The following is a 12,206-nucleotide window of genomic DNA, read 5'->3' as shown; positions in this document are numbered from 1 at the left end:
ACAACCTCCACAAAAAAATACACCTTTGTTCCAAACATAATTCGTTGCGAGCCTAACCCCTACTCCAAACCCAAAACCCCCATACCCCCAACCCGACCATTCACGCTTGAAATACCTTTCTCCCGACTCCTGACGTTACTTGAAGTTTCCAAATTGTTGTCATATCTAGACCATCCGTAAACGTAACGTCTCATAGTTAGTGTAACCAATACATTTCATTAGTACACAATACATTTCATTAGTACATAATACATGTCCTTAGTACACAATACATTTCATTAGTACACAATACACGTTTCATGAGTACACAAGCAATGCTTTGTTAGACCACTTACCTGATGCCCAGTCAATAACAAGACTCCAAGACCCCGTGCTAGACTCACAGACCCCAAATTCTAGACTCCAAGACAGTTCTAATCTCCAAGACCCCAAGACTTAGACTAAGATAGTCCTAGACTCCAAGAAAGTTCTAGACTTCAAGACTCCGTGCTAGACTCCAAGACCCTAAGTTTCTAGACTCCAAGACAGTCCTAGACTCCAAGACAGTCCTAGACTCCAAGACAGTCCTAGACTCCAAGACAGTCCTAGACTCCAAGACCCCTAGACTCCAAGACCCCTAGACTCCAAGACCCCTAGACTCCAAGAAAGTTCTAGACTTCAAGACTCCGTGCTAGACTCCAAGACCCTAAGTTTCTAGACTCCAAGACAGTCATAGACTCCAAGACAGTCCTAGACTTCAAGACCCCTAGACTCCAAGACCCCTAGACTCCAAGACCCCTAGACTCCAAGACAGTCCTAGACTCCAAGACCCCAAGACCCCTAGACTCCAAGACCCCTAGACTCCAAGACCCCTAGACTCCAAGACCCCTAGACTCCAAGACCCCTAGACTCCAAGACCCCTAGACTCCAAGACCCCTAGACTCCAAGACCCGTAGACTCCAAGACCCCTAGATTCCAAGACCCCTAGACTCCAAGACCCCTAGACTCCAAGACAGTCCTAGACTCCAAGACCCCTAGACTCCAAGACCCCTAGACTCCAAGACCCCTAGACTCCAAGACCCCTAGACTCCAAGACCCCTAGACTCCAAGACCCCTAGACTCCAAGACCCCTAGACTCCAAGACCCCTAGACTCCAAGACCCCTAGACTCCAAGACCCCTAGTCTCCAAGACAGTCCTAGACTCCAAGACCCCTAGACTCCAAGACCCCTAGACTCCAAGACCCCTAGACTCCAAGACAGTCCTAGACTCCAAGACCCCTAGACTCCAAGACCCCTAGACTCCAAACCCCTAGACTCCAAGACAGTCCTAGACTCCAAGACAGTCCTAGACTCCAAGACCCCTAGACTCCAAGACCCCTAGACTCCAAGACAGTCCTAGACTCCAAGACCCCTAGACTCCAAGACCCCTAGACTCCAAGACAGTCCTAGACTCCAAGACCCCTAGACTCCAAGACCCCTAGACTCCAAGACCCCTAGACTCCAAGACAGTCCTAGACTCCAAGACAGTCCTAGACTCCAAGACCACTAGACTCCAAGACCCCTAGACTCCAAGACAGTCCTAGACTCCAAGACCCCTAGACTCCAAAACCCCAAGTCCTAGACTTCAAGGCTCCGTACTAGACTCGAAGACTCAAACACGAATACTCTGACCACGATACCGTACACTATTGACCTAAATATAGCACGGTACTCACCACAAAGTAAATGAATTGATCCATGCACGGCAGCCAGTACTCAACTGGCACCCCCGCCCCCGTAAAGAAACTCTTTAAAAATTATCACCCCCCCCCCCCCCCCCAATCCCCATCAACCCAACGCCTTCAACATTTGTCTTGCGAGAGCTGGACCATCATGTAACACATTCAAACTTTCCGACCCCCTAATTTTAACCACGCGACCCCATCCTTTGTTGAACCCGTCGATCGTTAAGATAAGCTATCGCCTGTCTTCTCCACACCCTATGTAGGTACCAGGAAATCCGACCGCCGGAAAAAAAATGATGTTTTTTTTTTTCTGTCAGCACCAAATAGATGATTTCCTGACAGGACGGAATAGATGACCTACCCGAAGACAGATCCACTTTGATCTCCATTTCTCGCGCTTGGAAAACGGAATTCACTTTCTCGCATTTTAGATCTTCATCTTTTTACTATGAGCGTAAATTATTGTTTCCTTATTATCTGAATTTTTTTTCGTTGTTTTCTTTTTTCATGCAACATTTAAAATTTGTTTGTTTCTCTCTACTCACCCCCCCCCCTTTCTTCCCTTCCCCAGCGAATATTTGTAACTCACAAATTTAACTTACAACAATTCAAAAACTGAAATTGTTTAACAAACGAGAGTATTGTTGTGTTTTACAATATTTATGTAAAATGGAATTTAAAGATAAATAATGGAAACACTGGAGACGATGTCAGTCCATTACAAAAGAACTCAGATCTTACTCTCACATTCAGTTCTTAGAAAAATCTAGAACAAAAGCTGTTATTTTGTTTTTGATAATGTTTTTTTTTGTTCTTCTAACACTGTACTTAATCTCTTTAATCGATTTTCTTGTTCTTTTAATGCTGTCTTTTTTCTACTAATGCTGTTATATTTGTCCGTATGCTGTTTTTGCTATGCTAACGATGTTCTTTTTCTCCCAAATTATGTTATTGTTCTCTCACTACTGTTCTTGTTCTTTTTAAAATATGTTTATTCTTCCAATAGTATTAAATTACTGTTCTTTTTCCCTCATAATTCTTTGTAAATTTCCCGAATGCTAGCTCCGATTTTGTCTTTCAAATGCTGTTTATATAAATAAGGTTGTTCCTGCTCCTAATGCCATTCCTACTCCTAATGCCATTCATGCTCCTAATGCTAATCCTTCTCCTAATGCTAATCCTGCTCCTAATGCTATTCCTGCTCCTAATGCTATTCCTACTCCTAATGCTAATCCTGCTCCTAATGCTAATCCTTCTCCTAATGCTAATCCTGCTCCTAATGCTATTCCTGCTCCTAATGCTATTCCTACTCCTAATGCTATTCCTGCTCCTAATGCTAATCCTGCTCCTAATGCTATTCCTGCTCCTAATGCTAATCCTGCTCCTAATGCTAATCCTTCTCCTAATGCTAATCCTGCTCCTAATGCTATTCCTGCTCCTAATGCTATTCCTACTCCTAATGCTATTCCTGCTCCTAATGCTAATCCTGCTCCTAATGCTATTCCTGCTCCTAATGCTAATCCTGCTCCTAAGGCTAATCCTGCTCCTAATGCTATTTCTACTCCTAATGCTATTTCTGCTCCTAATGCTATTCCTGCTCCTAACGATATTCCTAATCCTAATGCTATTCCTGCTCCTAATGCTAATCCTGCTTCTAATGCTATTCCTGCTCCTATTGCTAATCCTGCTCCTAATGCTATTCCTGCTCCTAATGCTATTCCTGCTCCTTATGCTATTCCTGCTCCTAATGCTATTTCCTGATCCTAATGCTATTCCTGCTCCTAATGCTATTCCTGATCCTAATCCTATTCCTGATCCTAATGCTATTCCTGCTCCTAATGCTTTTCCTGCTCCTACTGCTATTCCTGATCCTAATGTTATTCCTGATCCTAATGCTATTCCTGCTCCTAATGCTATTCTGCTCCTAATGCTATTCCTACTCCTAATGCTATTCTGCTCCTAATGCTATTCCTGCTACAGATGCTATTCCTGCTCCTAATGATTTTCCTGCTCCTAATGCTATTCCTGCTCCTAATGCTATTCCTGCTCCTAATGCTAATCCTGCTCCTAATGCTAATCCTGCTCCTAATGCTATTCCTGCTCCTAATGCTATTCCTTCTCCTAATGCTACTCCTGCTCATAATCCTATTCCTAATCCTAAAGCTGTTTCAGTACCACATGCTGTTCCCTTTTCTTACATGCTATATCTTTCTCTAACGAATTCCCGTTCTTTCTATGCCGTACCTGTCCCTCTGTGTTCTTAAGTTCATCATACCCTACCATCTCTGTCAGCACTTTGTAACTGCTGTTATGTGGTGACGTCCCCTTTAACTCTCGATGCACACTACAACTGACGCGGACTAGATCGTGTAGATTGAATAGACTGGGTGTTAATGAACTATAAGCAAAACTGTGGTGTTATGGTGATTGGTAATAGATTAAAGACTGTTATTTCTACAGTAGGTTTTTTTTTTTTTACCTTCAGATAGTTTAACATCTTTTTTAAATAATCAACAAACGCTACGATGTTGAGTTTTGATAATTAGGCGCAGCGCAGTTTGCACATTGTAGGGTTGGTGGGTAAGTCGGGTAATGAGTCTCTTGTCAGCTTACAGCAGTTTGGCCGTGCTGATAGAAGCAAGGGATGTAATTCGTGGCGAGATGAGAACAAGAAAGATGGTCGGATAAGCGTTAAAGATGATACCAAGATAATCGAATGGGATGGCGTGGCTGAGTGGTAGAGCGCTCGACTGCTACTTGAAAGTCTCGAGTTCAATTCTTGGACTCGAATCTGTTAGACATCCCTGAGTTTACCCAGCTGTAATGGGTACCCGACTCACGTTATGGAAAGTAAATGTTAAGTGTTAACCTCATTTTTAAAGTCACAGAAACAGGTGAACTTTACTTCATTTGTCCAATAGACACTAGATTAGAAAAAGGTAACTACTTAACATCTCCACCCTGATGGCACACCGCCTTGAAGTGGTGGGATGGCTTGTGTGCCCCAGCGACCCCCAGAGCTATGCCGGCGGGAGCCTAGTGCTCCTGGCAGGAAAAGTTCGGCCATCTCCATTACCACAAAAATTAGGATATTTGACTCTAATGTCAAGGCAGTTCTGCTGTATGGAGCAGAGACACGGAGAGTCTCCAAAGCAAGCACAGCAAAGATACAGACCTTCATGAATAGATGCCTTAGACAGATACTGAAACTGAGATGGCAGGACAAAGTGCCGAACTTGGAACTATGGAGGAAAGCTAGGCAGGAGCCTATAGGTGTGCAAATAAGAAGGAGGAAGTGGCGCTGGGTGGGTCACACACTGCGAAAGGCTCACACAAATGTTACACGCCAAGCGCTTGAGTGGAACCCCCAGGGAAAGCGGAAGAGAGGGCGCCCAAGACAGACCTGGAGGCGGAGTCTTCTCGAAGAACTGAAGCCAACAGGGTTGTCTTGGGAGATGTCCGAGGATAGGAAGAAATGGAAGGAAATGGTTGAGGCCCTATGCTCCTTAAGGAGCAGAGGACTAAGTCAAAGACTTAACATCTGGTTCAATAGCATCATTATGCAGCAATCATCTACAAACACCATGATGTTGAGTTTTGCAAGGAGTCGGCGAGGTCAAGGAGGTAAAGCTCATGGCTGCTAAAAACTTCCAAGTTCGAACCCCCGGGAAGATGAGGCTCGATAGCTGGGGCTAGCAGCAACCCATCAAGACAGAAAACTAAACACCAGTATTTCCTCCAGACTTTTTTTTCCGGGGGGGGGGGGGGGGGGGGCGGAGGACAACATTTTCCGGGGGGGGGGGGCGGACACTGGTAAAAGTATATATGTTCTATATAAATTCCATTTCGTTCCGGGGGGCTGTAGACTTTCTCCGAGGGGGGGGGGAGATGCCTGACATTGGCGATGGAAGCAAATCCAAAAAGAAAAGCAGGCTGATATCGGAGTCAATATAGCGCATGATAGGTTGACACGTAATAGGTAATTGTTTTGGAGGAAATCCCGTCCAACATTACGAGTAAGAACGAAGTAGAAGAAGAAGAAAAGAAGTGCGTAAATTGTAACAGGGTTGGTGGGTAAGTGGGGTAATTAGCCCCGGGTCTGTTGTCAGCTTACAGTTGTTTGCATGTGTTGACTGAGACAAGGGAAGCAACTCTTGCAACTCCAGTCTAGGGGATGGAAGAAAGATTGTCTGAACAGCGTGATGATATTAAGATAAGCGTGGGATAAGTGTAAAGTGATGATATTAAGATAAGGGTGGGATAAGTGTAAAGTGATGATATTAAGATAAGCGTGGGATAAGTGTAAAGTGATGATATTAAGATAAGGGTGGGATAAGTGTAAAGAGATGATATTAAGATAAGGGTGGGATAAGTGTAAAGAGATGATATTAAGATAAGGGTGGGATAAGTGTAAAGAGATGATATTAAGATAAGGGTGGGATAAGTGTAAAGAGATGATATTAAGATAAGGGTGGGATAAGTGTAAAGAGATGATATTAAGATAAGGGTGGGATAAGTGTAAAGAGATGATAATAAGATAAGGGTGGGATAAGTGTAAAGAGATGATATTAAGATAAGGGTGGGATAAGTGTAAAGTGATGATATTAAGATAAGCGTGGGATAAGTGTAAAGAGATGATACTAAGATAAAGGTGGGATAAGTGTAAAGAGATGATATTAAGAGAAGGGTGGGATAAGTGTAAAGAGATGATATTAAGATAAGGGTGGGATAAGTGTAAAGAGATGATACTAAGATAAGGGTGGGATAAGTGTTAAGAGATGATATTAAGAGAAGGGTGGGATAAGTGTAAAGAGATGATACTAAGATAAGGGTGGGATAAGTGTAAAGAGATGATATTAAGATAAGCGTGGGATAAGTGTAAAGAGGTGATAGTAAGATATGGGTGGGATAAGTGTAAAGAGATGATACTAAGATAAGGGTGGGATAAGTGTAAAGAGATGATACTAAGATAAGGGTGGGATAAGTGTTAAGAGATGATATTAAGATAAGGGTGGGATAAGTGTAAAGAGATGATACTAAGATAAGGGTGGGATAAGTGTAAAGAGATGATATTAAGATAAGGGTGGGATAAGTGTAAAGAGATGATATTAAGATAAGGGTGGGATAAGTGTAAAGAGATGATACTAAGATAAGGGTGGGATAAGTGTAAAGAGATGATACTAAGATAAGGGTGGGATAAGTGTAAAGAGATGATATTAAGATAAGGGTGGGATAAGTGTAAAGAGATGATACTAAGATAAGGGTGGGATAAGTGTAAAGAGATGATACTAAGATAAGGGTGGGATAAGTGTAAAGAGATAATAATGGTAGGATAAGTGTAGGAGATGATACTAAGATAAGGGTGGGATAAGTGTAAAGAGATGATACTAAGATAAGGGTGGGATAAGTGTAAAGAGATGATACTAAGATAAGGGTGGGATAAGTGTAAAGAGATGATACTAAGATAAGGGTGGGATAAGTGTAAAGAGATGATATTAAGATAAGGGTGGGATAAGTGTAAAGAGATGATACTAAGATAAAGGTGGGATAAGTGTAAAGAGATGATATTAAGATAAGGGTGGGATAAGTGTAAAGAGATGATACTAAGATAAGTGTGGGATAAGTGTAAAGAGATGATACTAAGATAAAGGTGGGATAAGTGTAAAGAGATGATATTAAGATAAGGGTGGGATAAGTGTAAAGAGATGATACTAAGATAAGTGTGGGATAAGTGTAAAGAGATGATATTAAGATAAGGGTGGGATAAGTGTAAAGAGATGATATTAAGATAAGGGTGGGATAAGTGTAAAGAGATGATACTAAGATAAGTGTGGGATAAGTGTAAAGTGATGATACTAAGATAAGGGTGGGATAAGTGTAAAGTGATGATACTAAGATAAGGGTGGGATAAGTGTAAAGAGATGATACTAAGATAAGGGTGGGATAAGTGTAAAGTGATGATACTAAGATAAGGGTGGGATAAGTGTAAAGTGATGATACTAAGATAAGGGTGGGATAAGTGTAAAGAGATGATACTAAGATAAGCGTGGGATAAGTGTAAAGAGATGATAATGGTAGGATAAACGTAAAGAGATGATAATGGTAGGATAACTGTAAGGAAATGATAATGGTAGGATAAGTGTAAAGAGATGATACCCAGATAATGTTAGGATAAGTATAAAGAGATGATAATGGTAGGATAAGTGTAAAGAGATGATAATGGTAGGATAAGTGTAAAGAGAAGATAGTGCTAGGATAAGCCTAAAGCCTAAAGATATGATCGTCGGATAAATGTTTAAAGTTTATACTAAGATACTGGTCGGTTAGGTCTTTGGAGTTGATACCAATATAATGGTCGGATATATGTTTACAATGAATAAATGCTTTAGGCTGTTATTCATATAATTTATTTACTCCATTGAGTATTTGGATGTGGCGGTCGATGATGGTTGATGGTGATGTTTAGAGGTCTCTGTGTAGTCTATTATGGTCTGTGGTGGTCTATGTGTGGTCTATTATGGTATGTGGTGGTCTATGTGTGGTCTATTATGGTATGTGGTGGTCTATGTGTGGTCTATTATGGTCTGTGGTGGTCTATGTGTAGTCTATTATGGTATGTGGTGGTCTATGTGTGGTCTATTATGGTCTGTGGTGGTCTATGTGTGGTCTATTATGGTATGTGGTGGTCTATGTGTGGTCTATTATGGTCTGTGGTGGTCTATGTGTAGTCTATTATGGTATGTGGTGGTCTATGTGTGGTCTATTATGGTCTGTGGTGGTCTATGTGTGGTCTATTATGGTATGTGGTGGTCTATGTGTGGTCTTTTATGGTATGTGGTGGTCTATGTGTGGTCTATTATGGTATGTGGTGGTCTATGTGTGGTCTATTATGGTCTGTGGTGGTCTATGTGTGGTCTATTATGGTATGTGGTGGTCTATGTGTGGTCTATTATGGTATGTGGTGGTCTATGGGTGGTCTATTATGGTCTGTGGTGGTCTATGTGTGGTCTATTATGGTATGTGGTGGTCTATGGGTGGTCTATTATGGTCTGTGGTGGTCTATGTGTGGTCTGTTATGGTATGTGGTGTTCTATGTGTGGTCTATTATGGTATGTGGTGGTCTATTGGTGGCCTATTATTGTCTGTGGTGGTCTATGATAGTCGATAGAAACATCTAACTTTTGTAAGTGGTCTGGAGTGGATTAAAAAAAAAACTTTTGTTCTTCGTATGTATCAACTTTTGTGCTTTATAGGTATGATACATTAGTACAGACATTAATACAGCAACCCTAAGGATTATAGCTATTATCGATAGGGATGGCGCAAAAAAAAAATGTGTATATATGTATATATGTATATATGTATATATATATATATATGTATATATATTATATATATATATATATATATATATATATATATATATATATATATATATATATATATATATATATATATATATATATATATATATATATATAGTTTTATTTTTGGAATTATAATAACGTATTACATAATTTTTCAATAAATTTCTTCTGTTAAATTCTAATTATTTTCGCTTCTTAACTTCTCTTATTTATAAATTTTAATAATTAGTGGGAGACAACCTTTATTTATGTTCTTAAAATTCGTTGAAAAAACCATGTTCAATTTTTTATAAATAATACAAAAATAATATCTTTGTTTCTTACGCTCCTGTGTATGATTATTAAACTTTTTGCAAATCTTTTTGTCTGCGCTTTATATTTAAAAGATATTTAGAAGAATTTATTAAATCTAGTTTAAATAAAAACCATCGGTCTTTAAACATTGTTATTTATAGAAATGTTCAACTTTCCACTTAAAATCAGTGTACACTACTTTTGCTTATGATTTCCTAGAAAAAAATAATAAAAGTTCATGACGGATCATATTTGATTATGCTGGTGCAGGGGTCGGCAACCTTTTGAAGCGGAAGAGCCAAAAGTTACTATTTTCAAAATTTCCCTGGTTTTAAAGAGCCACTAACATTTTTTTATTTCAAATATTTTATTTAGATTATTGGTATTTGTGCAAGGAGCTGGAGAGCCGCATCTTGATATCAAAAGAGCCGCATGCGGCTCGCGAGCCGCAGGTTGCCGACCCCTGAGCTGGTGTAAACATTCAAAAGAAACCGAGTTAACCACCCTATTTTAGTCTATTTCTTATTCCATTTTACTTTCTCCGTTTAATTACTAGAAATAAAATTGATGTTCATGTCTTTGAAACTGTGTAAAACTACCAAATAAATTATTATTTCTATTTTAAATGTTTAAAATAAATTTAAAAAAAACAACAACAGTGGGAGGACTGCTATAGATATAGATGTTTGAAAGGGAAGAATGTTTGATTTGATGTGTCTCATTGTACTCAACATAACATTCCGGTTGCTTATAATATTTTTTTTTTAAATCCCAAATTATTTCAGCTCTACCCAAAAAGCCCAAACGCCCTCAGCCCACCGCGCCGATGAAAAACAAATCCCTTGAATCATCATTTAATTAAACATTTGCATTTTCAGGTTTAAAAATAAAATTGTAATTAGACGTTTTGTAATAGATCATTAGTGCGTCTGTGTTTTTGAATGTTTTGCATAGGGCATTTTGTTTTTCTGTATGTTTTTGTATTAGTACGTGTGTGTTTTTGTGTTTGTTTATGTATCAGGTCGCATGTGTTTTTTTTAAGTGTTTGCATTGGGGATTTAGTGTTTCTGAATGTTTTTGTATTAGTGCGCATGTGTTTTTGTATTTGGTTCGTGGTAGTGCGCTTGTGTTTCTGCGCGTGTGCATCTGTCGCGTCCTTATGTCTGATGTCTGAGTGTCTATAGCTAGTCAGCTGACCCATCAAGACGCTCACAACCAGCCGAATTAAAATAATTGAAGCTGACCTTTGCTCTCCCCCTTAAGACGTCCCAGAGTATTGTTTTAACATTTGCGCACCAATAATTCCATTTCCCGTGCTCCGAGCCCCCCCCCCCCCCCCGCCACCACATCAGCAGTGTACACCAACCAACACTTGTAACAACACCCCCCCCCCACCCCCCACCATAGAAGTGTCCACTTGGTACTATCATGGCCAGTGTGAAGTGCATGAGGTGTTGGGTGAAAAGACTGACCTACAGATATCGTTTAGGGAGGTTTATGTATGATACAGGTGTAGGTGATGGGTGTTTTGAAAAGGTGTCTGTGTGTGGACTGGTGGAGGGGGGGGGGATATTTTTCTGGATGTGGCTTATAGTGTGGCAATAGTGTGGGATGTGGTATATTGTGGGGTTGTAATGTATTGTGGGGGTGTAATGTATTGTGGGGGTGTAAGGTATTGTGGGGTGTAATATAGTGTGGGATGCAATGTATTGTGCAGTGTATTGTGGAGGTGTTATGTATGGTGGGGTGTAATATATTGTGGGGTGTAATGTATTGTGGGGTGTAATTATTGTGGGGTGTAATGTATTGTGGGGGTGTAATGTATTGTGGGGTGTAATGTATTGTGGGGTGTAATGTATTGTGGGGTGTAATGTATTGTGGGGTGTAATGTATTGTGGGGTGCAATATATTGTGGAGTGTATTGTGGAGGTGTTATGTATTGTGGGGTGTAATGTATTGTGGGGTGTAATGTATTGTGGGGTGTAATGTATTGTGGGGTGTAATGTAATATTGGAGTTTAATGTAATGTGGAAGTGTAATGTAATGTGGGGGTGTAATGTAATATGGGGGTATAATGTAATGTGGGGGTGTAATGTAATTTGGAAGTGTAATGTCATGTAGGGGTGTAATGTTATGTGGAGGTGTAATGTAATGTGAGGGTGGGTGCAATGTATTATATATCGAAAATGGTGGTTCATGTGGCAGATGATGTAGAGTTCACCTGCATCGGCCGATAAAGGAATAGTGTGGACGGCACTTTGCCCAGCCGCCTTGACTTTTCCCCAATGTGAGTCAGGTACCCATTTAAGCTGGGTGCCTCAGAGACAAGTCTGGGATCTGAACTCGAGACTGTCGTATTAGCAGAGTGCTCTACCGTCAGACAACGCCATCCCGTAATGTATTAGGAGGATACGATAATCTATGCATGCCTCAAAACTACCCAGATGGAATCCTGACAGCTAATCGTGACAGCTAATCGTGACAGCTAATCGTGACAGCTAATCACTGCCCTGATTGAAAGGTGACAGTTGTAAACAACCTTGATTGAACCGTGACATCTCAAAACTTCATTTATTGAACCGTGACATCTCAACGTTTCATTCTTTGAACCGTGACGGCCCCCCAAATTTGTAGAGGCAATGCAAAAACTCATCTTCACTACCTACCCCCACCCGTTCTTCCCACAACCAAACATACAGCCGGGTTACCGTGCCCTCCATAGTCCCCGAACACCGCCGTTCTATATAAAAAATAAAATTAAATCAAGAACAATACCCTAGTCCACCATCCCCCCCCCCATACACATACCAACCCGGCAAATTACCATTTTTTTCCTTCACAC

The 12,206-nt window shown here is 40.5% G+C and overlaps 1 protein-coding gene across 1 annotated transcript; it reads left to right on the top strand.

The window, feature by feature from the left end:
* Positions 1–2,804: 2,804 nt before the first annotated feature.
* Positions 2,805–3,464, top strand: LOC131928331 (circumsporozoite protein-like; the record flags this gene model as incomplete). The annotated part of the gene is made up of 1 exon (XM_059284331.1): positions 2,805–3,464. A coding segment is annotated over one exon (660 nt), but the record flags the coding sequence as incomplete, so codon positions are not given.
* Positions 3,465–12,206: the final 8,742 nt, after the last annotated feature.

This window comes from Physella acuta, unplaced genomic scaffold, assembly GCF_028476545.2.
Source record: "Physella acuta isolate Inbredline_101_S28 unplaced genomic scaffold, ASM2847654v3 ptg001483l, whole genome shotgun sequence".
NCBI lineage: Eukaryota > Metazoa > Mollusca > Gastropoda > Physidae > Physella > Physella acuta.
This window is presented reverse-complemented; position numbering and strand designations above follow the sequence as displayed.